This window comes from Pelodiscus sinensis, chromosome 29, assembly GCF_052426305.1.
Source record: "Pelodiscus sinensis isolate ZL-2025 chromosome 29, ASM5242630v1, whole genome shotgun sequence".
Lineage (NCBI taxonomy): Eukaryota > Metazoa > Chordata > Testudines > Trionychidae > Pelodiscus > Pelodiscus sinensis.
Window position 1 is genome coordinate 13,573,476 of NC_143080.1, and position 25,205 is coordinate 13,598,680.

The 25,205-nt window shown below is 52.1% G+C and overlaps 1 protein-coding gene across 1 annotated transcript in view; it reads right to left on the reverse strand.

Moving 5' to 3' along the window:
- The window catches only part of LOC102452635 (alpha-2-macroglobulin-like protein 1), a 124,022-nt gene that overhangs the window by 89,104 nt on the left and 9,713 nt on the right, over nucleotides 1–25,205 (reverse strand). The window contains exons 9-15 of the mRNA XM_089773964.1: nucleotides 23,915–24,029; nucleotides 23,026–23,141; nucleotides 22,592–22,756; nucleotides 21,816–22,046; nucleotides 6,091–6,154; nucleotides 5,838–5,983; nucleotides 5,366–5,515 (exon numbers count right to left, since the gene is read on the reverse strand). Of these exons, the coding sequence (XP_089630090.1) occupies nucleotides 5,366–5,515; nucleotides 5,838–5,983; nucleotides 6,091–6,154; nucleotides 21,816–22,046; nucleotides 22,592–22,756; nucleotides 23,026–23,141; nucleotides 23,915–24,029 (987 nt within the window). The remainder of the gene's footprint in view (nucleotides 1–5,365; nucleotides 5,516–5,837; nucleotides 5,984–6,090; nucleotides 6,155–21,815; nucleotides 22,047–22,591; nucleotides 22,757–23,025; nucleotides 23,142–23,914; nucleotides 24,030–25,205) is intronic.

A 25,205-nucleotide genomic window follows, 5' to 3' on the forward strand; every position in this document is an offset into this window, starting at 1 on the left:
ACTTTGGGTTTGCAGCTTATCCGAAATACCTGCGAGCTCAGACCTAGAGTCCGGGGGAGGAGTTATTTCATTTGGTCACGGATGCCCGTGTGTTAAAATTGTAGCAGGCGAACTCCACCCGCTGATTACCCACCTTCAATTGGAGGCAACCCCCCCCCCCCACACAGCGGGGTCTGCACCCAGAGCCTCTGAAGGAAGGCCCCTGCTCACTGAAGTGCCGGAGGCCGACCTGGAGCCCCCAACTTGTGTCTGGTCATAGGCCCCAGGAGTCCAGAATGGCCACTGAGTCCAGGCCTGCCACTGAGGAGTCATTGTAGAATCAACTCCTGTCTCCTCTTGGTGGCCTTCAGGTTCCAACTCCAACAGGGATGTGGAACGTGAGGGCTATGGAGGAGCGGTACCGTGTCACACCGGTAGCCTCTGCACAGGTATAAGGTCACCGGGGGGACTCCCCCTTACCCAGGAGCTCTTCTAGGACTGGTGCCGAAGGGAATGAAGGGTATGCTTGTGTTCATTTTAAACAAAATGAGATTTAGGAGGTTTGTATGCATAAAGAAGCATGCTGTGGCTCACCACTCCAGGAACATTCTAGAAAAGGCCAAGGGGAGGGGGTGAGCTCAGCATGTGGAGTGGAGAAGTACAAGCACGTGATGAACAAATCCATATATGGTTTAAAGGTTAAATATGATTGGTTAGAGGTTTGTGTTATGTAACCTGTTACGTAACTGCCATGTGCTATAGAATAGGAAGGGGACTTGCTCGAGGGACTCTGGCTGATTTTTGTATTGGGGCTCTTCCTTTGTGCACACTGAATAAAGTCTTGTTGAATTGAATTGTATGAAGTATCGAAGACCCTTGATTCTGCCCGGCATCGGACTCATTTGGTTATTATTAGGAACCACAAAATCCCAACAGGAACCATCTCCACTGATTGACTGGTGCCACCCAGGAGGACTCCACCTTATACAGGAACTGTCACCAGAGTGGATGAGAGGTCAATGGTCCTGGTTCTGCAACTGGTGCCATCTGGGAGGACTCCGCCTGTCAGGGTTCCCTGTAAGGTGCACGCCTGTACGAGCACACACCAAGAATTTCATTTCTGCCCACCCCCAAGCAGAGCTGCGCAGCTGTGGCCACAGCTGCTCCCAGGGGTGCAGCTGCATAGTGGGTCCCAGAGCAGCTGGGCAGCCACCATGCAGCTGAGTGGTGGCTGCTGGAGTGGGAGCCTGGGCCGCAGCACTAAAAATAGCACCATGGCCTGGCCCCAGTCCTGGCCATAGGGCAGTTGCCCACAACGGGTGGGGGGAGAAATAAGGGGAAGGTGGGTGAGGAGAGGAAGGCACTTGTGCTGAGAGGAGGGGAGAGGAGGGGGCCAGGGCAAGAGAAGAAAGGGGAAGGCATCAAGGGGCAGGATGGAGGACAGATAATGTCATTTGTTAGGGTACAGAGGGGCATGAGGAGAACTGGGGCAGAGGGTGGTGAAGGGATGGGTACCAGAGAGGAAGAGGGCAAGGGGGCAGGGGCAGTGAGGGAAGGTGCAGGTGCCAGTGGGAAGCAGAAGGGCAGACACAGAGAGGGGAATGCAGGAGAGGGCAGGCACCAGAGGGCAGAGGAGAGATGCAGGGCAGGTGGGTTGCGGGAGGTGTTAGGAGAGGAGGCCTAAAGAAGGAGCGGGCACAGTGGGGAAGGGCAGGTGCAGGGGTCAGAGAGGACGGGAAGGGGGCAGGTCCCAGGAGGGCTGAGGGGAGTGAGAAGGGCAGGAGCCAGGACAGCAGAGAAGGGTGAGGGGTGGGGGGCAGACACCAGGGGAGCAGATAGGGTGAGGGGAGGGTGGGAGCAGAGGAGAAAGGAAGAGGTTTATAAGTTGGATGCCACAGTGGCACCCGTCCGAACAAGTGCCCAGGACTCAATACTGGTGTACAAGACAAAACTCACTCTGCTCATGGGTAGAAAAATGTTAGCGGGGATCGGTGCTGAGGTGAAGGGTACCGAGGTGAAAGGGACCCTCTTAACACTGGAGTCTTGCCTCTTAAACTGCACTGGGCCCGGAACCAGCGATGGTGCCAGGGAACCACCAGAGACTCACTAGGGGACACTGACCAGCCAGACATTAACTTGATCCAGTCATGGGCAGCCTTACACATTTCGGGAGTGGATCTCCCATCTGGCTCTCCCAGGATGGGGAGACGCTTGCTCCGACAACCGTCACTTCCAGCAAGGAGGAACTGAGGGAGAGGGCAGTCAGCAGAGTGCTATGTATCTAGCCATAATGGCACCAGTCTAGGGGTCTTCCCTACTGACCAATGGTGTCCAGCTAGAGAAAATCTTCCCGGCAACTGTGCACGTGGCGCGCACACACCTAAACTGGAATGCACGTGAGCAATCACTCCCAGAAGAAACTGGGCTTGTTTAGTCTGTGGAAGAGCAGAGTGAGGGGGGCTTTGGTAGCAGACTTCAACTACTTGAAGGGAGGTTCTAAAGAGAACATAAGAACATTAGAGTGGCCAGACTGGGTCAGACTAACAGTCCATCCAGCCCAGTATCCTGTCTGCCAACAGTGGCCAATACTAGATGCCCCAGAGGGAGGGATCACAACAGGTAATCCTCACGTGATCCTTCCCTTGTCACCCACCTCGAGACAAACAGAGGCGAGGGATACCATTCCTACCCATCCTGGCTTATAGCCATTGATGGACCTAACCTCCAAGACTCTATCTTGCTCTTTTTGGAACCCTGGTAAAGTCCTAGCCTTCACCACATCCTCTGGCAAGGAGTTCCACAGATTAACTGTGCGCTGAGTGAAGAAAAACTTCCTTTTCTTTGTTTTAAACCTGCTGCCTATTCATTTCATTTGGTGACCTAGCTCTTACATTGTGGGAATAAGAAAATAAATTTTCCTTCTTCACTTTTTCCACACCAGTCAAGATTTGAGGCTACATCTACACTACAAATTTTGCTGGAAGAGGCAATGGAAATGAAGCGCAGATTAGCATTTTCTCGTGCTTCATTTACATAATCTCTTCCAATCCGTTTTTGCGCAAGGAGGTTTTGCACAAGAATAAGCAGTGTGGACGTTTCCTTTTTGCGCAAAAACCCCCTTTGGCTTGCGCCTCAGAAAAGGAGGTGGATAGAAAGCTGGCTGGATTGTCAGGCTCAACAGGTAGTGATCCACAACTCAGAGTCTATTTGGTGGTCAGTGTCAAGCAGAGTGCCCCAAGGGTCGTTTCTACGGCCAGTTTTCTTCAGCATCTTTATTAATGACCTAGATGAGGGGATGGATTGCATCCTCAGCAAGTTTGGAAATGACACTAAGTTAGGGGGAGAGGTAGATACATTGAAGGGCAGGGATAGGGTCCAGAGTGACGCAGAGAAATTGGAGTTTTAGCCCAATAGAAATCTGATGAGGTTCAACAAGGACAAGTGTAGAGTCCTGCACTTGGGATGGAAGAATCACAACCACCGCTACAGGCTGGGGACCGACAGGCTAAGCAGCAGTTTGGCAGAACAGGACCTGGGGATTCCAGTGGATTAGAAGCTGGATCTAAGTCAACACTGTGCCCATGTAGCCAAGCAGGCTAATGGCATATTAGGGGGCATTAGGAGAAGCATTGCCAGCAGATCTAGAGAAGTGATTGTTCCCCTTCATTCAACACTGGTGAGGCCACATCTGGAGTTTTCCATCCAGTTCTGGGCCCCCCAATAGAGGGGAGGTGGACAAATTGAAAAGGGGCCAGCAGAGGGCAACAAAATGATGAGGGGGCTGGAGGACATGACCTATGAGGAGAGGCTGAGGGATTTGGGTCTGTTTAGTCTGCAGAAGAGAAGAGTGAGGGGGGATTTGAGAGCAGCCTTCAACTTCCTGAAGGGAGGTTCCAAAGAGGGTGGGGAGAGGCTCTTCTCAGTGCTGACAGATGATGGAACAAGGAGCAATGGGCTCAAGTTACAGTGAGGGAGGTCTAGATTGGATATTAGGAGAAACTATTTCCATAGGAAGGTGGTGAAGCGCTGGGATGGGTTACCTAGGGAGAGGGCGGAATCTCCTCCCTAGAGGTTTTCAAGTCTCAGCTTGACAAAGTCTTGACTGGGATGATTGAGTTGGGGTTGGTCCAACTTTTAGCAGGGGGTTGAACTCAATGACCTCCTGAAGGCTCTTCCAGCCGTAGGACCGTATGAGGATGCAGCTGCCTTCCATGGCCCTTTTGCCATGTGACTTCTACTTCCTTTGTCCCAGACACAGGCTGCCCAGCTCATGGAGCACAAGGCCTGGAAGCCTCAGAGCTCTGACACGCCCCCCCGCCCCTCTTGCCTTGAGGCACAAGGCTCGGCCCTTCTCTTCTCTGTGGGACAATTGAATAGCTGAAGGTCCTCAATGGTCCGTGGAGCAGGCTGGCAGTGCATTGCCGGAGTGTCTGTGAGTGTCCCCCAGAAGTACAGCACAGGTTGTGCAGACAGACAGACATCTCCATGACCCACAGTACAAAGGAGATGCAATCATGCACGTGAGACTGTCCTCTTGGCAGATCATAAGAGTTTTGCAGATATCGTAAGTGGCAGACCTGGCACAACCCCTGGCCTTTCTAGATCACAGACTTTCATAAAGGGCCCCCAAATTCCACAGTGTCACACAGGTGTCTGTCACTGCACCCCCCAACTTGCAGCCCAAGGTGATGGACATGCAGCCCCTGATGCCCTGGAAGAGCCTGGAAAGGGCAAGAATGGTGACACATCTCTCCCTGGGGCAGAGAATGGCTCTTAGTGCCCCTCCCCAATGCTGTCTGGGCCACAGAAAGGCCTGGTTAGGACAGGTAGCTCAGCTCCTGGCCCATCGAGTCCCATCTCCTGCTGCCCCAGGGGCTTGGGACTTTCACTCGCCCTGTGCAGGGTCTGAGAGCCCCTGGATGGCAGGTACCAGCCACAGGCCGAGTTCAAATCCATATTATCAGCCCAGCAAGGGCAAATCCTGCTGCCACAGAGGAAGGTGAAGCCTCTCACAATGCACCTGGCCAGCTGCCCCCTGCTGGACTTGGGGGCAGAGAATTCTCCTGCCCCTGCCCCTGGGGACCAGCTCTGCCCCGGAGAGTGAGCTTCGGTTGCCCCGGCCATTATCTCAGTGCTGAGCTCCGTGTGCCCAGACAGAGCCGAGTGACAGGGGATGGGAGGGTGAGCTGCAAGGGCTGATGGGAGATCAGACAAGGGAAGTGGGGAACCTGCAGAGTAAGGGGCCAAGTGCCATTGGAGCAGCCCTGTGACCAGGAGAGGTGGCCTCGAGGGGTGTCCCCCAGCGGCCATTCATTGCCCCTCCTGCAAGGGGGGAGGACTCGTCGGGGGAGGGGTGGGGCGAATGGCCGAGCTGCTCTGGACTCACCGTGTCGACGCTGAGCTCGGCCTTGGGCTTCATGAGCAGCACGCTGCGATCCACGGCGCGGACGGCACACAGGGACCCGGGGGCAGCCTGCACCTGCAGCTGGAGCTCCGAGCCCGGCAGGGCCCGGTCCTGCGAGAAGGCCAGCTTCACCTGGCAAGGCACAGGGTGTCACAGTGGGAGAGAGACACACCTCACCCAGGAGCAGGGGGAAAACAGGCAGGGGCAGGGCCACGACCTACAGGCACCGAGTGTCAGTCTGACCTTAGGCCCCACTGGCTGTGGGGGCTTTGGGAGTCGGTGCTAGGGGTGGGGTTGGGGCGTTGATGCACCCAGTAAGATGGACAGGGGAGGGGGGGCAGAAGGGACCAGGGAGGGGAGGGCCCAGGGCAGCCAGTGACGCCCTGCCCAGGGCTCCAGTTAAGGGGCAGGAGCGGTTCCCCCAAAACCCCTCGGCCCCGAACCCCAGGCTCACCTTGTTGGGGAGGCACTTGGCCACGCGCAGCAGGGCGCTGTCGGCAGCCATCTCTCCGTCGGGCAGCACCGTGTAACCCAGCACCTTGGCAGCCGGCGCCAGCTCAGCGCCGATGGGCAGCTCCACGGAGAAGGAGCCCTTCAGTCCTAGGGCCAGTGGGGGGCAGTCAGGCCCAGCCAGCAGAGCCCCTCCCCCTGCCCAGTCCCTGACCAGGGGCTCCATCCCCAACACAGACCCCTCCCCCACCACTTACCAGCCCCCTTTCTGAACTTCAGCCGCTTGTGGAGAATCCTGGTGATGGCTCCCTTGGCCACGACCTGCGGAGGAGGAGGCGGGAGTCACTGAGCTGAGGCTGAACAGGGGCTGGTGAATGCTCCAACGTGGGGATGCTGCACAGGCCAGAGTCAGGGCGGGAGCTGCCTCTCTCCCCACCCCCAAACTGAGCCAACAGGGCAGGGCAAAGGAGATCTCTCAGGTCTGTGTCCTGTTCCCCAGTCCTCCAGCCAGACAGCCCCCACTCTGGGGGAGATTGGAACCTGAGCCCTAGGGGAAGGAGGAATAACGGGGTTGCCGACAAAGGGCTTTGATGTCGACAGGGGGAACGTCCAGACTAGCGCACGAGCCGACAAACAGCTGATCAGACACAGCCTAAGGGTATGCCTAAGGGTATGTCTACACTACCCTCCTAGTTTGAACTAGCAGGGTAATGTAGGCATACCGCACTTGCAAATGAAGCCCGGGATTTGAATTTCCCGGGCTTCATTTGCATAAGCGGGGCTCCGCCATTTTTAAATCTCCGCTCGTTCGAACCCTGTGCCGTGCGGCTACACGCGGCACGAACTAGGTAGTTCGAACTAGGCTTCCTCATTTCACGAGGAGTAACGGTAGTTCGAACTAGGAAGCCTAGTTCGAACTACCTAGTTCGTGCCGCGTGTAGCCGCGCGGCACAGGGTTCGAACGAGCGGGGATTTAAAAATGATGGAGCCCCGCTTATGCAAATGAAGCCCGGGAAATTCAAATCCCAGGCTTCATTTGCAAGTGCGGTATGCCTACATTACCCTCCTAGTTCGAACTAGGAGGGTAGTGTAGACATACCCTAAGGGGTTATTAATAAAAGAAAGAAAAGGCAGAGAGGAGGATTGTTAAGGAGAAGACATTACACACATCTATCCCCAATTTCTTGATGCAGGTTTTTAGCAGAGATGTAACAAACTGCCAGCTTTAAAATCCCTGGAGCACATAAGGAAGTTTCTCATCTTGTGCAATAACAACTGTTCCTCAAGGTCCATGTCCCCGCGGGTGCTCCACTGTTGGTGACAGGTCATCTCCAGAGGTGCAGATTGGAGTCTTTTGAGCAATTATTGGTTGGGCTGCGCATGCGTGGAAGGAGCCTTGTGCTGTTCACACCTCAGCGCCACGCTCACACAGCCCGACCCCTCCTTCAGTACCTTGCCAAGAAAGCCAGGCTCCGAGTAGAGGGGCTGAAGAGAAGGTCGTGGAGCACCCACAGGGAGACACACTGAGAAGAACAGTTGTTACGTAACAGGCTGAGTACCTTCCTTTTCTACTTTGAGTGATGTCCCCGGTGGTGCCCCACTACTGGTGACTAAACAGAAGTACTCGCTAAGGAAGGTGGGACTCGGAATCTCTGCTTGGCGTTAGAAGCCAGCACCGCTGTAGCCACGGCTGTATCAGCTGACAATTGAGGCATGATGGCACAATGCCCAGCGAAGGTGTGGCCAGAGGACCAAGTAGCTGCTCAATAAATATCTGCGAGCTGTACGTTGTTCAGGAGGGCAACAGAGATTGCAGTTTCATACGGGGAGTGTGCTCTTGGAATGGAGATGAGTTTATTCCAAATGGAGTAACGACTCACTTGACAGGAAGAGATCCACTAGAAAGTGCGGTGGGTTGAAATCCGCGTACCCTTGAGTCATTCAGCCCAAGGAGATAAAGAGGCACGGCGATTTAGGAAAGTCATGAGTCCTGTCTAAATAGAAGGCTAATGCTCGCCGTTTGTCTAAGGAGTGCAACAGTGACTGTTTAAAAGACGCATGAGGTTTTGGATAAAAGATGGGCAACACTATGGGCTCATGGATGTGGAATGAGGAACTAATCTTTGGTAGAAATGCAGGGTGTGGACATAAGGTAACCCTGTCTTTTGAGAAGACTGTGTAGGTTAATTCAGCCATTAGTGCATGTGGCCATAGGCTCAAATGGAGGTTTAATGAGGCAATCTAGCACCAAGTTCAAGTTCCTTGAGAACATAGGGGCTATGTCTATATTGGCAAGATTTGGTGCAAATACTCTTTAACGCAAGAGTTTTTGTCTTACAGTATTTGCGCAAGAGAGCGTCTACACTGGCATGTGCTTTTGCGCAAGAGATGTGCTTTTGCGCAAAAGCATCCGTGCCAGTGTAGACGCTCTCTTGCGCAAGAAAGCTCTGGTGGCCATTTTAGCCATCAGGCTTTTTTGCGCAAGAAATTCATGTTGCCTGTCTACATTGGCCTCTTGCGCAAGAACAGTTGCACAAGAGGGCTTATTCCTGAGCGGGAGCATCATAGTCCTTGTGCAAGATGCACTGATTTCACACATTAGAACGTCAGTGTTCTTCTGCAAGAACTTCCCACCAGTGTAGACAGGCAGCATGTTTTTGCGCAAAAACAGGCACTTTTGCGCAAAATCACAGCCTGGGAGCTTATGAGAAAGATAGAGATTCAGGAGACCGTGAAGCAATCTCCTCATAGTGGGGTGTGTGAAGACAGTTGGCCTGTCTATTGGTTCATGGAAGGTTGCTATTGCTTCCAGGGATATGTTCAGGGAAGAGAGGCATAGCCCAGAGTTCTTTAGATGTAGCATGTAGTCTGGGTCAACAGGAAATGAAGTAGTATTGGGAATGAGGGGAATTTGTTGACACCAGAGGGTGTCAACAAATGAAATGCTTCCATTTCTGCAGGTAAGAAAGTCTAGTAGGTGGCCGCCTACTGTGGAGGAGGATAGATCTCACTAGTTCAGAGCACTGGGACTAAGGTCCATGAAACCAGAGAGAAGCCAGGCATGAAGGTGAAGGGCTTGAGGCTGAGGATGGAGTAGCTTGCTTGGTTCTGAGAGAGGAGGTTGTGGCTGTGAGGAAACTGGAGTGATGGAGCCATCGTCATGTGGTGGAGATATGGGAACTAGGTTTGCCTGGGCCATGATAGGATGGTCAGAATAATATGAGCCCTGTCAGTACGTATCTCGTGGAGAACCCTGGGGATAAATGGGATTGGTGGGAACACATAATAGAGTGGTTGGTCCCATAGACCGGCCCTGGAACAGAAACAAGGGCACGTGGCACTGTTGATGGATGGCCTCAAAGGTGGAATACTTGTGTCAACTCAGCAGGGTATAGTTCCCACTTTTGAGCAGTGGTGAAGATGCAGCTGAGGACATCCACTGTGATATTGTTTACCCCATGGTAACTCCATGACGAATGTACCAATTCCATAGTCGTATGGCCTCCTCACAGAGGGATGGAGAACAGGCTCCTCTCATTTGTTTATACAAAACATGGTAGTCATGTTGTCTGCAAGTACATGGATAGCCAAGTTGGTAATGATGTTTGTGAAGTGCACCCAAGCATTCCTCACTGCTCTGAGTTTGAATAGATTGCTATGTAGCATCATTCCATGCAGCAGCCATCTGTCCTGAGCAGTCTGGTGATTGAGGTGAACCCCTCCAGCCCAGTAAGGACACATCGGTAGTGATTTGTTCCATAGGCTCTGACTGGTGGATAGCCAAGAACCCGTGTTATGGTAGATATGCTCAGGTGGATAGAGAGTCAAGTCAAGATCCAACGAACTGTTCTGAACTGGATCTAAAGTTAATATCTGGTCGTTTATTAGGAGCCTGAAGCAATAAAACAAAAGTCTGGTCTTTTGGACCATGTCAGCTGCCTCTGTGGGAGGCCAACCCTTTATGAGGCAGTCGTCTAAAAAAGGGAATAGCATTACCCCTTGTTGTCGAAGGTGCACCATCACCACTGCAAGGACCTTTGAGAAAACATGGGGGGTGGATGACAGCCCAAGGGGAGGACTCTGTATTGAAAGTGGCCATCGCCAATGGTGGAACATAAGTATCATCTGTGAGCTGGGTGTACAGTGACATAAAAGTACACATACTGTAGGTTGAGGATTGCAAACCGGTCCCCTTGGTCCAGTGCTGGTATGATCGGTGCTAATGTGACCATCTTGGAATGTTGTTTGTATAGGAATTTGTTTAATTTGCAGGGGTCTAAAATATATCTCTATCTTCCTGTATGCTTCTCAGTTAGGAAGTAGTTTCAGTAAAAGACACTCAATGTGCGCTAGGGCCTTCTCTATTGCTCCTATTGTTGGCCTCTTGTCTGAGATGGATCTCATGATAGGCATCCCTGGAAGAGGACTGGGAAGGGGAAAGACTAAGGGGAAGCGAAAGCAAGGTGATAGTGTACCTGTGTGATAATCTCCAAGACCCACAGGTCTGATGTAATGGCATCCCAGCGTTGGAGGAAGAGACGTAATTTGTGGGTAAAAAGATGGTTTACTGGCACTAGATTGGTGGGGAGGTCAGGAGGACCCTTGACCAAATCCTCAAATGTATTGTTTGGTCGCCTGAGAAATGGAGGAGTGGGATTGCGACGGAAGTCTTCTCAAAGGCATTGTGTGGAGGAAACTAACATCATAGGACCTCTGTTGGGATTGATTATAATAACGGTCCCTGTTCTTATTGTAGGGTGTGTTTCTTTTTTGACACAACAGTAGCATGTACATGCCCTGGGCATGTAGAGTCTTTCCTGAATCCTTACTACTCTGCAGGACTTCATCTATCTTGGCGGAAAACAGTTTAGCCTTGTCAAAGGGAAGGTTTTCCGCTTTACTTTGGCGGTCTTTGGGAACTGCTGCTGGTTGCAACCATAACGCAATATGCATTACGATCACTGTGGTGGTCACCTTGGTTGCCATATCAGCCATGAAAAGGGAGGACTGCAAGGCCGTACATGCAATAGTGTCCTCCTCATAGATGATGGTCTATAGAATTGGACATTCTGGAGTCTGGTAGATGCTAAAGGAGAGCAGCCAGTTCTGAGTAACCATCAAAGTTATGATTGGCCAGGAACACTGAATAATTCGTAATATGCAGTTGTAGAGTGGTGGAGGAGGTTGAGTATTTTGTGATGTTTGTCACTGGATGTCAATCTGAAAGAAAAGTTACTCACTGTGTGCAGTAATGATTGTTTTTTGAGATGTGTGTCCCTGTGGGTGCTCCACTGTTGGTGTCACTAAATGAAATCAATGAGGCAGCAGGTTTAAAAAAAAACAAAAGAAAGTTTTTCTCTACTCAGCACACGGTCAACCTGTGAAACTCTTTGTAAGAGGATGTTGTAAAGACTAGGACTTTTAAAAGGTTCAAAAAAGAGCTAGATAGAGTTATGGAGATTAGGTCCATCAATGGCTATTAGCCAGGATAGGTAGGAATGGTGTCCCTAGCCTCTGTTTGTGTGGCAGGGATCACGTGAGGATTAGCTGTTGTGATTCCTCCCTCTGGGGTATCTGGTATTGGCCACTGTAGGGGAGGTCTAGGTTGGATATTAGGAAAAACTATTTCTCTAGGCGGGTGGGGAAACACTGAGATGGGTTCCCTAGGGAGGTGGTGGAATATCCATCCATAGAGGTTTTTAAGTCTCAGTTTGGCAAAGCCCTGGCTGGGTTGATTGGTCCTGCCTTGGGCAAGGGGCTGGACTTGGTGACCTGCTACAGTCTCTTCCAGATCTATGATTCTATGGTCCAGGCGGGTCAGAAGCGGGCAAGGAAGTTGTAGAGAGAGTTGCTAAAGATGTGGGAACCATTTCTGTTCCTATGCTGGGGCTATTAGAATTAGCCAGGCCCTGTCTGCCTGTATCTCTGGGAATGAGAGGAATAGGAGGGAAGGTGTATAACAGATGGGCCCCCAAGTGAGGAGTATTACATCTCCCAGGGAGCCGTGTCCTATGCCCACTCTCTAACAGTACTGGGGGCATTTGGAGTTCTGTCTGGTCACAAAAGGGTCTGTCTGCAGTACACCCCAGCATTGGAACAGCTCACGGGTTATCTGATCATGCAGCTCCACTCGTGTTCTGTGAGGAAGTTGCAGGTGAGTGTATCAGCCATAATATTCTCGTCCCCAGGTAAGTATGCCGCCGTGATGGTTATGTTGTGGTGAATACACCAATTCCAGAGCCTGACTGCCTGTGCACATAACAACTGGGATCTCGCAACCCCCTTAGGGGTTGATGTAAACCCAAGTAGTCATATTGTCATGAGGAGATGAACCGAAGAGCCGTGGATGTCTGGGAGGAAGTGACCTGTGCAAACCTTGAGCACATTTACGTGGAGTCTGGACTCCTCTTTGTAGGACCTGTCACTTTGTAGGGAAGTGTGCTCCCCAGTGAGACACCCGCAGTAATCTGTTTGGATGGCTGATCCAGATGAAAATGCACCCATCCCCCCAAACTCCACCCCGCTTTGCAGAGATTCTGAGCCTGGATCCACCATTGCAGGGAAGTAAGGACTTTTGGAAGAGGCGAAACGTGCCTGTGGATGAGGCAGCTGGCTGGCAGGTTCACTGAAGAAATCCAGTGCTGGAAACATCAAAAGAGCAGGACTATGTAAGTGGAGGCCACCACGCACCCCATACGCTTGAGGCAAGTTCGGATGGGCACGGTCAGGCTGGTGGTAACATTAGTGATGAGGCTTCTTATACTGCCAAAAGGGTGACTGGGGAGATAGGCTTGTGCTGTTGTGGAATCTACGTGAGCCCTGATGAACTCCAAGGATTGCGTGGGGCGTACTGTGAATTTCTGCTCATTGATAATGAAGCCTAATGACTGAAGAAAGGCCTTTGTGAATTTGATCATGTCTTTCATGGCCCATTGCAAGGGACCTTGGATAAGGTAATAGTCCAGATAAGGGAACACTACGATACCATTCCATCTGAGATGCTCTGCTGGCACCACGAGGGTCTTGGATAAAGCTCTGGGAGCAGAGCAGAGTCTGAACGGAAGGCCTCTGTACTGGAAATGGTGTGAAGCTACCATGAATCGCAGGGAACGCCTGCGTGCGGGATCTATTGTGATGTGAAACTCTGCATCTTGGAAGTTGAGGGCTCCAATCCAGTCCCTCTGTCCACTGCCAGAATCATAGTGGCGAGAGTGATCATTGTGAATCGCTGCTTGCAGAGGTGCTTGTTTAATCGGTGTAGGTCCAAGATGGGCCTCCAACTCCATGTTCTCTTTTCAGTGAGAAAATAATTTGAATAAAAACCTCTCCCTTGTATTTTTCTTAGACTAGTTCTATGGCTCCTATGTTGAGGAGGTAATGAACCTGTTGGTGGGGCAATGTGTCGTGAGAGGGGTCCCTGAAGAGAGGAAGAGGAAGGGGAAGTTGGGGGGATTGCTGTGGAGGGGATAGGATATCCCCGGCTGATGATTTCTAGGACCCACAGATTTGTAGTGATTGCTGCCCATTGATTGTAATAGGGGAGGTGGTAAAATATGTAGGACTTGCCAGATACTGAAGTGGAAGGGAGGTCAGGCAGACCCTCGACCAGATTCTCATACATGCTGCCTAGAGACCTGAGTCATGAAAGAGCAGTTGTTTCGGGCTCTCCTACACTGGTTTCTCAGTCAGAAGTGGTCCTGCTCAGAAGGCCGGTACTGTTGTCTAGTAAAGGCCGTTTCCCTGTGTCTGCGGGAAAGCGCTTCCTTCAGTAGAGTGGAGTGTACAACCCAATGTGCATAAGGTAGTGCATGAATATTTGCTAGAGTGCAAGGCCTTGTTGGTACCAGCCACAAATTTGGCCTTATTGAATGGCAGGTCCTCTACTTTGGCCTGGAGAACCTTAAGGACTCCTGCTGCTTGCAGCCAAGAAGCACATCTCATTACCATAGACATCACAGTTGCTCTTGCGGCCATATCTGTGGTATCAAGGGCCATCTGTAACACCATACAGGATATAGAGTATCCCTCTTTGATGACTCCTTTGAGGATAGGTTTTTTTATCCTCTGCAATATTGTGCATGAGCTCTGTTAGTGTCACACAATTATCGATATCGTGATTTGCAAGTAGTGCCATGTAGTTGGCTATGCAAACCTGAAAGATTGAGGAGAGTACATTTTCCTCCCAAAGACGTCCAGGTGTTTGTGGTCTTTGTCCTGTGTATGTGCCTCGTGCTGAGAGTTTTTGGACCTTCGATTCGCATCATCAACCACTAAGGAATTAGGCTGAGGGTGTAAGATCCATTGTCCATGCAGCAGAGCTATTCATGGATAACCACTCCTTCCAATAAGTGGTTGACACCTGCTGCTGTCTCCCAGACAGAAAACACTTAAACTACAAGCACAGAGCCCATATTCATAACTTTATATACAAAAGTCACACGTGTACATGAGCAGCACAAGCAGAATCAGAATACTACAAACCAGGGGTGCAAATGGGGACTGCTAACAGGGAGTTTTGAGAGGGAGTTCTCCAGGGGAAGGAGAAACAAACACAGGACCCTTGAGGGAAGTGGCTGTCTGTAGTGCGTATTGTGTTTGGGGATTTCTTGATGTGTGCTGAGCTTGTGTTTGTGAGTGTGGAGGTGGGTTTTTTGTTTGGTTTGGGTTTTTTTCACCTTCCCCTCCCCCACAGAGTGTGTGCTGTGACTGAGAGCTGGCAGCTGTGGGCTTCTAATCAAGATTTGAAATCTAGAAGCCTCTGCTGATTGGCTGAGCCTTAGCAGGGGGAGGGACTATCAGGCAATCCAGGGCTTTCTAAAGCAGTGAGTCAGCGACCAGGGAGCTTGCAAACAGAGACTGCTAACAGGGAGTTTTGAGAGGGAGTTGGGACGGGGGTGAGGTACATTTGCCATCCTTTAAAATCTTTCTTCTAGAAATGCAGAAATGGATGGTGATAGGTCTGCTGTTGTTACCTGCACAGCATGTGCCATGTTTGTTTCCTCTTGGAAGAAAGAAGGGATTTCATCTGCACTAAGTGCAAATTGGTCGCCATTTTGGAAGGAAAAAATTAGAGGACTGGAGGTTCAAGTATTGACCCTACACTCTATCAGAGAGGATGAAGACTTCCTCAGTACAAGGCAGCGTTTAATCCTGCAGGCATGGCAGGCGGAAGAGACAGTGAGGTCAGTACAGGTGTCACGTTGCTGGATCTTGGGGGGAGCAGCCGGATCACTGATGCACCCATGGGTGCGGGTGTTGGCCCCAAAAATGGTATAGAAGGGGGCCATGTGAGGTATTGAATAGAAGGTTATTATCGGATAATCCTATGTACGCTGTTTATGTGTTTTGTGATTTGTGGGTAAGTTCCAGAGGGTAAATTGACCAGGGATCTGTGGCTGGTTTCTTGGAACCGGACAGAACTTGTTCGGGGTAGGTGGGATTGGGTGCTAGGACCCCCCACCTGTGTATGAGGCCCGGGGCCGTCTGGGGCACGGATTTTGCTGGGGTGTCGGAGGGGTTTTGCTCGGAAGGCTTCAGGCAGGCTGCTGAAGCGCTCTGTCGGACTGGTTTGTGGCCTGTTTGGAGAGGTCACCAGTCTGGGGGCTGTAAGGAGCCCCGGATTTGAGCAATTCGCCCTGAGCGGGAGCCCTCAGCTGTGCCCAGACATGGCCCGGTCCGTCACAACAGGACAAAGAAGGGAACTGGCAGCATGTAACCTCTAGAAAAAGAAGGCCAACTCAGGTATCCCCCATTCCTGTAGAGGTAAGTAATCACTTTCGAGCTCTCTCCACAGGCACTGCGTTAGAGAATGCTTTGACAGGGACCTCTCAGAGAAAAAAAATCAGAAGGGAACACCATCTACCAAAAGGCATGGGATGCGTAGTCCAAGAGACGGGCTTTTCATGACCACCACCCCCAAAAAGAAAAAGATGGGTGATGGTCAGCGGCTCCCTCCTAAAAGGGACTGAGTCATCCATCTGCCGTCCAGACCTGGAATCTCAAGAGGTGTGCTGCTTACCGGGAGCTCGAATTCAGGATGTGACTGAGAGTCTTCCAAAAATGATCAAACCTTCGGATCGCTACCCCTTCCTGCTTCTCCATGTGGGAACTAATGATATGGCCAAGAATGACCTTGAGCGGGTTACTGTGGATTATGTAATGCTGGGAAGAAGGATCAAAGAATTTGAAGCGCAAGTGGTGTTCTTGTCCATCCTCCCTGTTGAAGGAGGGCAGGGACAAGACCCCAAATCAACATATAAAGTCACTGGCTGGCCCTTTAAGTCAGGGCTCGCTAGCCCCAGTCAAAACATAGTCACTGGCGAGCCCTTTAAGACAAGGCCCATGGCCCACTGGCTAGAGTCTCTAAACAAGGTCAATGACTGGCCCTTTAAGGCAGGGTTGTGTCGGTGCGTCACGGATCCAGAGGGGCTACACCCCTGGTAGGGGGACCCGTGCCCACCCTACTCCATCGGGTCCTGGCCCAGGGCCCTGTGAGTGGCAGGACGGCCCGCCACTCCCCCAGTGAGGGAAATCCTACAGAAACACGCCAAGGTTCCCGGGGTGGAAGAGGCTGCTCCTGCCCCTGCTCCTGCCCTGGGCCCTTTCCTACCTGGTCTGAGTCCAGTGGGGCCTCTTCCCACGTACTTGCAGGGTCCTCCGCATTCTCGGGGGCAACTACTCCCTTATGGCCAACTCCAGTGATGTCCTAACTGATCCTGGTGCTTCCGCTGGCTTCTCCTGGGGTCACTGGTGGACACTGGTCAGGAGCTCCCTTCTTTGGTCCTTCTCCTCCAACCACCAGCCCAGACTGAGTCTCTTCCCAGGATTTTATAGCTGAGCTGCAGCCTGGGCATGCTCAGTAGGGCCGCGGGGGTAGGGCCTCTGCAGCAAGGAATTCCCTGTCACAAGTATATAGAGGGTGAAAAGCCTGTTGAGAGTCTATGGCTACGTCTACATTGGCACCCTTTTCCGGAAAAGGGATGCTAATGAGACCAGTCGGAATTGCAAAGGCCCCAGGGATTTAAATTTTCCCCGCGGCATTTACATGAACATGGCTGCCACTTTTTTCCTGATTTTAAAGAGGAATAAGGGATCTTCTGGAAAAGGCTTTATTTTCCGCAAGATCCCTGTCTAGACTGGCACTTTTTTCCAGCAAAGCCCCGAGCTGAAAAAAAGTGGCAGCCATGTTCATGCAAATGCTGTGGGGAAAATTTAAATCCCCGGGGCATTTGCAATTCAGACTGGTCTCATTAGTATCCCTTTTCCGGAAAAGGGTGCCAATGTAGACACAGCCCATGGGTTCAGTTTAGAGGTAGAAGCACAGGTGTGATGTTGTGGTTGGTGTCTGCTATAGACCGGATCAGGTGGATGAGGCAGACAAGGCTTTCTTCAGACAACTGAGAGAAGCTTCCAGATCACAGGCTCTGGTTCTCGTGGGGACTTTAATCACCCTGAAATCTATTAGCAGACAAATACAGCAGGACACAGACAATCCAGGAAGTTTTTGGAGAATGTTGGGGATAACGTCTTGGTACAAATGCTGAAGGAACCGACCAGGGGTCATCAGAGGGCTGTTCCAATTATCTGGCTGTTTCCAATTCCTCTGAAACAACTTTCAACCTATCTGAAGTCTCCTTAAAACTGTCCACACTGGATTTCTCAAATGCAATCAGTTGAGTCACTTTTAACAGAAAAATTCTGGCTCTTAGGTACTGACACAAGTTTCTTACGAAATAAACTGCTGCCTTTTACAGGTAGACCTTCTGTAAAACCCTAACCCTAACCCCCTCAACAAAATTACTCCCGTCAACCACAGCAAATTTACTGCAAAAAATCACTGGGAGGATTCTCTTCCTTAGGAGCTTCTCCAAGCAGCAACTCACTTTTCCTGGGCAGTACAGAAGCATTGCACCAACTCCTCAGTTTCCCTTATACCCAGTGCCATACCTAAGGTGCCAGGCTTGTCACTTTGGATGAGCTCGGTGCTGGGGGCAGCAATCTGGCTTAGGAAACCAAAGGCTTTTCTTTTGCCCTATCAGAGGAGGTAGAGGGATGACTGATGCTCATATCACTGGTCTTGTCCATGGCTTTATTTCTGGGGGGAGAGTCATCATGCAAAGGTTGTAACAACTTCTCATACAGGGAAGTTTTCAGCCTGTTAGCACAGTCCCACCTTGCTCTGGCCATGAGGTTCGAGCATTGGGGGCACTTCTACGCCATATGTGCCTCTCCTACGCAGTTGCTACAGGAAGAGTGGCCGTCGGACACCGGCATGGCTTAGCAACAAGAGTCACAGTGTTTGAAACCTGGTGAGCATTTTAAACTGGAAATGAAGGAAACATGTTTGTTTATTTTTGAGGAAAAAGGTTTTTTTTAATGAATAGGAAGGGAAGAAGTAGAAACTTGGATAAAAGGAAAACTGGGGAAATTTTACTCTTTTTTCTTGTTTAGGTCAAAAGGAGGCCACTGACAGGGAGCTTTGTCTGCAGCGGAGGATGGTAGAGAAGGAACTGAGGTGTGTGCATGGCACAGCACCTCACAGACACCAATGGCATAAGGAGACGCTACTGCACACGCTCGGCATGGAAGGACACTGCTAGAAAAATCTCCAGTCACCAGCGTGAGGACTCACCAGCACCCAAAGTGAACCCACGGGGACATTCACTCGAAGAAGAACTTTATCTTTCTCCTCTATTAGGGCTTCACCTGACCATCAATTGCAATCTGCTTTAGAGAAACATTTTCATGACCCTTGAGTTCTCTCTGACCTGTGTCTAATTCCAGCCTCACTTCTGAGACACCAGACAGGCAATCAGAAACCTCATTCAGACACACTGCTTTCCTGCACCAACAGACAGCTATCTTCCTCGGGCCAACATTTCAGAGACTCTCCCCCTGGTCACAGTAAGACTAGCTAGCCACAGACAACTGTCCAGAGTCACGGTCCCCCCAAAACTTCATAAATGAATAAGTTCGTCACCCTGTGCATAACGATGGCTCTTTGAGATGTGTGTCCCTGTGGGTACTCCACTCAGGTCTCAGTGCGTCCTTGCACCGCTGATCGGAGGTTTTTGGTGAGCAGTGCCCCTCGCACCATGTTGTGCACTCCCTGTCTTGCACGACTCCTGTTTGTTGGGAGCATAAGCAGCACACATCTCCCTCTTTTCTTTTTCTACCTGAAATCCATTAAAGGACTCCAAGCAGAGGGGAGGAAAGGAGGGCAGTGGAGTACCCACAAGGACACACGTCTTGGAGAACCATCGTTACAGCACTGGGTGAGTAACTTCTCCATCCCTGTGGATGCTACACTCAGGTGACTTAGGGTATGTCTACACTACAGCGCTATTTCGAATTAACTTAATTCGAAATAGTTAATTCAAAATAACACATCTATACACAAAAATTATTTCGAAATAGTACTTTGCTATTTTGAAATGTCCACACTGAGTGGACCCTGAATCGAAGTTAAGGCTGGCCGGAACCAGTGCTGCAGGGCATCAGGTTGGGACTTAGTGCATGGGGCTGCTGCCTGAGGCTAACTGAGCTCCATGCTTAAAGGGACCCTACACCCCAGACAGACAGTTCTCAGGGTTCCCCGCTTGCTTGTCTACCTCGATGAGGGACAGCAAAGCAGTCCTGTCTTTGAGTGCCCGCACTCGGGACACCACAGCACTCAGCCACATGGAGCTAGAGCTGCCCCTGGGCACACCGGTGCATCTCGTGGGGTCATTGCCATCAGCCCAGCTGTACTTGCTGCAGTCTGCCATCTCGGGGGCCCATCAGGGGGCTGTCAGGATCCAGGAAGCCCTGAGGGAGAGCGTGCAGAGATCATGGACATTGGGGGCATCCCCTCCAAATCTGAACAAGGTCCATGATCTCCACCCTGGACCAGGAAGGCGCCCGCCTTCTCCAGCCCCTGTCAGGCTCCTACTAGCTGGCAGACTGCTCCTGGGGAATGGTTGAGGGCTGGCTGCCAGTGGCTTGCTGGCTCATGTTTTGGGGCCACTGGGTCATTGGCCCCGGTGGCCACTGCTGGTTCTGGGCTGGCAGGCGTGGAGCTGGCACAGGCACTATGGCCAAGGTCTACCCCTTTAATGGCTCCGGAAGAGGAGAGTAAATTTTCCTGGTTGTGCCCAGAGCTCCCTGGGAAGGGCTGGAAGCCCCTATTTTGAATTAATTGTCTACACGGACTTTATTTCAAATAGCTGTTTTGAATTTGGTGTTACTCCTCGTAGAATGAGGTTTACCAAATTCGAAATAAGGGCTCCACTATTTTGAATTTATTTCGAAATAGCAGTTTGCCTGTGTAGACGCTATTAAAGTTAATTCGAAATAACTGCTGTTATTTCGAATTAACTTTGTAGTATAGACATACCCTTAGTAGTTGTACCTGCCAGATGTTGGTGGGCATTGGAGTCATCTGTGTACATAAGAACATAAGAACATAAGAACGGCCGTACTGGGTCAGACCAAAGGTCCTTCTAGCACAGTATCCTGTCTACCAACAGTGGCCAGCACCAGGTGCCCCAGAGGGGGTAGACCGAAGACAATGATCAAGCGATTTGTCTCCTGACATCTCTCTCCAGCCTCTGACACACAGAGGCCAAGGACACCATTTTATACCCTGGCTAATAGCCTTTTATGGACCTAACCTCCATGAAATTATCTAGCTTCTCTTTAAACTCTATTTTAGTCCTAGCCTTCACAGCCTCCTCTGGCAAGGAGTTCCACAGGTTGACTACATGCTGTGTGAAGAAGAACTTTCTTTTATTCGTTTTAAACCTGCTACCCATTAATTTCATTTGGTGTCCTCTAGTTCTTCTATTTAGGGAACTAATAAATAACTTTTCTTTATCGGCCCTCTCCACACCACTCATGATTTTATAGACCTCTATCAAATCCCCCCTCAGTCTCCTCTTTTCTAAACTGAAAAGTCCCAGTCGCTTTAACCTCTCCTCATATGGAACCCGTTCCAAACCCCTAATCATTTTAGTTGCCCTTTTCTGAACCCTTTCCAAGGCCAAAATATCTTTTTTGAGGTGAGGAGACCACATCTGTACACAGTATTCAAGATGTGGGCGTCCCATAGTCTTATACAGGGGCAGTAAGATATTCTGGGTCTTATTTTCTATCCCTTTCTTAATAATTCCTAGCATCCTATTTGCCTTTTTGACTGCCGCTGCACACTACTCAAGTTTGGAAGCCCCAGGGACCACAATGATACTCTCAGCACAAGTGTGGTTGCATATAAATGCAAATATATATGCAACTATATGCAAATAGTTTTTCACACTGACAGGCATGAATACAAAGATTAAGGCAAAACTACACAACACGCAGGCCCCTTTCCAGTCAGTTCTGCTGATATCACTAAATGCAATAGTTCCCCCATTTCCACCCACATGACAGCACTTTTAATGGGAAATGACAGTCTAGGAATTAAATACAAAAACACATCTCAACAGAAGACCATGACATTAATACCGTATTTTAGGGAATATAACCCAGGGGTTATATTCATTTTTACAAACCTCCTCCCTCCCCCATGGGGTATACTCGGGTGCGGGGTATACAAAACTTTTTTACTCACCTGTGGGTGAGTGTGGCTGCGCGGGAACCGGGCGGTGAGTGTTTCCCCCGCCGGGAGGCTTGGCCTCCGAAAGCTACAGGGGGCTGAGTGCTCCCCCGCCCAGATCAGGCTCACAGGCAGGCGTCACGGGGCACAGTGCCGGGCAGGCCATGCAGGACATGCCTCGGAGAATGCCCCCACCCCCGCTCTGAGAGCCCCTCCCGGCTCAGCCTTTGCCGGGCTGGGGTTGAGAGCTGCAAACACCTTTGCCCCCGCAGAGAGCCAGGGCCAGATTGAACAGCTGAACAATGGGGGGACCCTTACGGGGGGGGAGGGGCGCAGCCCTGTAACTTTTCCCGGCGTGGCTCTCCCAGAACGCACACACACAGACAGACACACACACTTTAGCCTCACCAGGAAGATGAAATCCAGGCTCTTGGACCCTCGCCCTAGGGCCTCCCTCGCCAGGACATAGTCCACGTGGAGCCGCTGAGTCTGGCCGCAGGGCAGCTCCCCGCCCAGCCTGCGGAACTTCACGAAACTCCGGCTCCGGGAGTAGAAGGGCTCCACACGGTGATGGGCATCCGGGTAACAGGGAGAGACTCCATCACGCTCCATGCTGGGACCTGCCTCCTTGAAGTGCCCCTGGGGACAGAGAGGGAGGGGGCGCGCCTGGTGCTGAGTGCCAGCACAGAACAGGCATCGGGCAGGGCTGGCTCTGATGCTGCTCGTTGAGCTCAGCCCCATGGCCCCTCACCCTGCATCTGTAATAGGAGCCTAGAGAACCCAGTAGTATGAATGGGGCAGCCCTGAGATGTAGGGCCCCGAGCTGGGGATCTTTGGTGGGTGCGGGTGCCCAGAGCAGCCCGAAGGGGGCGACCTTCCTAACTAAACCGCACCCCACATGGTCCTGAGAAGAGAAGTGGCAGCACTAGGATGCCTTTTGCACCACCCCTCTGATGGCTTTGCTGCTGGGTCCTGCCCCGTCCCCACCCACCTCTGTCTTGGCTCTTCAGCCTGCAGGCTCTCTGGGCAGGGTGGTTTGCTGCTTTGGCGTGTGCAGCACCTAGCACCTCAGGGCCCAAACCTGGCTCTCGTTAGGCACGCCTGTAGTCAATACTATGAGCCACAGAACAACAACAGAGCCTGAAGGACAGGAGCCCCACTGGGCTCAGAGGCCCATTGTTTACCCGCAGAGCGACTGTCCCAGTCCAGCCGGAGGTGTCCACCGTGAAGGAGGCTCTGCCAGACTCATCCGTCAGGAAGGTCTGGTTCTCACGAATGACTCCAGAGCTAACAAACAGCCGCAGAGTCTCATTCTTCAGTGCGGAGCCGTCTGCTGCCTTCAGGAGCATCTGAGCCAGGAGATAAAGGGAGAGACACGAAACTCTGGGGACAGTACCAGGCAGTGGGGTCAGGACCAGGGAGAGCTGGGGTGGGGCAGGACTGGAACAGCGGGGAGGAATGGAGATGGGGCTGTGGGGAGCTAGGGTGGGTGTGTGGCAGGAACAGTACAGCCGGGGCCGCTGGAGGTTGGGATTGGGGAGAGCTGGGGTGGGTGTGGGGCAGGACTGGAACAGCAGGGCGCTGGGGTGAGCACGTGGGTTGCCAGGGATCCCATTACCTTGCCAGTGTAGGGGATCCCAGCCCTGTAGGCAGCGTCAGCTTCCTCAAAGGTCACCGTGGCGATTTCAGACACGATGTTGATGAGGCAGCTCCTGGTCGCATTGATCACCACCCCTAGCAGGAGAGGGAGGCCGATGGGAGACGGGGCCGGGAGCCACCCCCCAATTCAGGCTGAATCCCGGATTTCTCTCCATACCGATCTGTGCAGCCATTTCTACCCTGCTAGCCGAGGGCTGCAGGGGCCATTGGGGGAGAATTGGGGGGGGGGGGGGGTAAATGAGGCAGGGATGGATTTTCCAGGAAGCCAGGCCCATGTCTGCCCCTGAGCAGCTGGAGCAACTGGTCCATCCAGAGGCCAGAGAGCGTCGTCCCAGGAGATGCTCCCCCCCCACCCCCCCCGGAGAGGGTCCTCTCCCTGTGTGTGTCTGGTCACAGGGCACAGGAGCCCTGCATCCCACCTCCTGCTGCCAGACCCAAGCACGGGCCCACCTCAGGGGCCCATCACTGGCAATAGCTGGGGCTGGACATGTCCGGGGAAGGGGCTGTGCCCTGCTGTGCCTTGGCAGGGAAACTGTCCAGACCCCGGCTGGGGGCAGGGCTGGGGAGAAGCTCATCATGTCAGCCAGTGTTAAAGACGGGCCCCAGAACCCGGCTCTGAGCCCCCCAAGCTGTGGGGAGTGCAGGGCTGGGCCCAGATCTGAGCTCACATGAGGGCTCCAGCCTTGTGAGGGGCTGAACCGGAACCCAGCCCCCACCACAAACGCTGCCCCAGGCCCATCTCTAAAGGGCTGGCCTAGCACTGGCCCTGTCACTGCAGGGACACCCCTCTGCCTCTGGGCTCACTGCTCCGGGTGCCTGCGCACAGGTCTGCTTGGGTTCAGGCCCACCTGTCCCTTCCTCCATGAGAGAGGCCATGGCCTCCAGGTTCATCTGGTAGCCAGAGCGGGTCAGGTGGAAGGGAGGCGTCCCCACCTCCCAGGAAAGGCAGCCGTCGCTCTCAGTCTGCAGGAAGAGAAGCACAGCCCGTTAGCAGCAGCCCGGCCCCAGGTCTCTAATCGGGCTGGGCCAGGGGAGCACTGGGAGGTGCTGGCTCATGCCCAGGGGGTCTCAGCTGAACCTGGAAATACTCCCTGGCAGGAGCCCGACTCCCGGGGCCATCGGCAGGTGCTGGTGTCGAGCCTCCCTTGAGTGCTGGGGACGCTGCCGGCATTGACCCGCTGGGAACACCCGAACCCCCTGTGCCAGGTGAGAGCTGGGGCTGTGTGACTCACCGCCAGTGTGGAGACAGCCCAGAGCACCCAACAGGAAACGCCCGGGACACCAGACAGACTCTTGTGGGGCCTGCAAGGGTCATTTCCCTTCCTTCCCTCAGGGGACAATGACTCATCCTGGGGCTCCGCTCTGCGCCCTGGGAAGGGGAGTGGTGCTAGTGGCAGTGCACCATTTCCAATCTTCTTAGGGGACAACTTGAACCATGATGGGGCTACTTAGGTACTAGGAAATGTCAGTGTTCTGGCAGATAATTTAGCAATTAGCTGACAGCAGCCTTGTATCTAATCTACTCTGCATTTTAGAGTTTGTTGGCTTGTCTATTTGAGGAAGAACTCCTTCTAAACAGGAAGAGGTAGAACCACCAGATTGGAACGCAGCTTCTCTTAAAGCAGTGAAGGGTTTGGTTGTGCCAGGACAATGGGCTGTGCCTGGAATGGGATTGCTGCTCATAAGCCCAGCCCTTTGTTCATTCATCCAGCCTTTACTGGGGGCAGGGCTATCATGAAGAGTTATATAAAGCCTGCCAGTAAGCAACCAGAGAGCTAGTGAACTGGGAGTTTGGTGGGACAGATTCAAGGGGGTTAGGTGCATCTGGCATTCTTTAAAACGAAACTAAAACCAAAACTACCTGATTGAAATAAAACCCTATCGAGAATCCAAATATCAGCTGTGGGAACTGTTTGACCATGTGCTTCTCTGTTTGAAAAGTGTGAATTGGGAGTGTTTAGTTTCAGGTGGCCCTAGAAAGACCAACTAGCCATGAGGCAGGGCTCCAAGTACAGGCATCTGGTTGGAGCCAGCAGTCTTATGAAAAAGGCAGCCGGAGTGAACGTAGTGAGCAGCAAACAGGGGAGTTTGCCTGGGAGTTCACCATAGGAGCAGCCCCACAGTGGCTGGTGTTTTTCT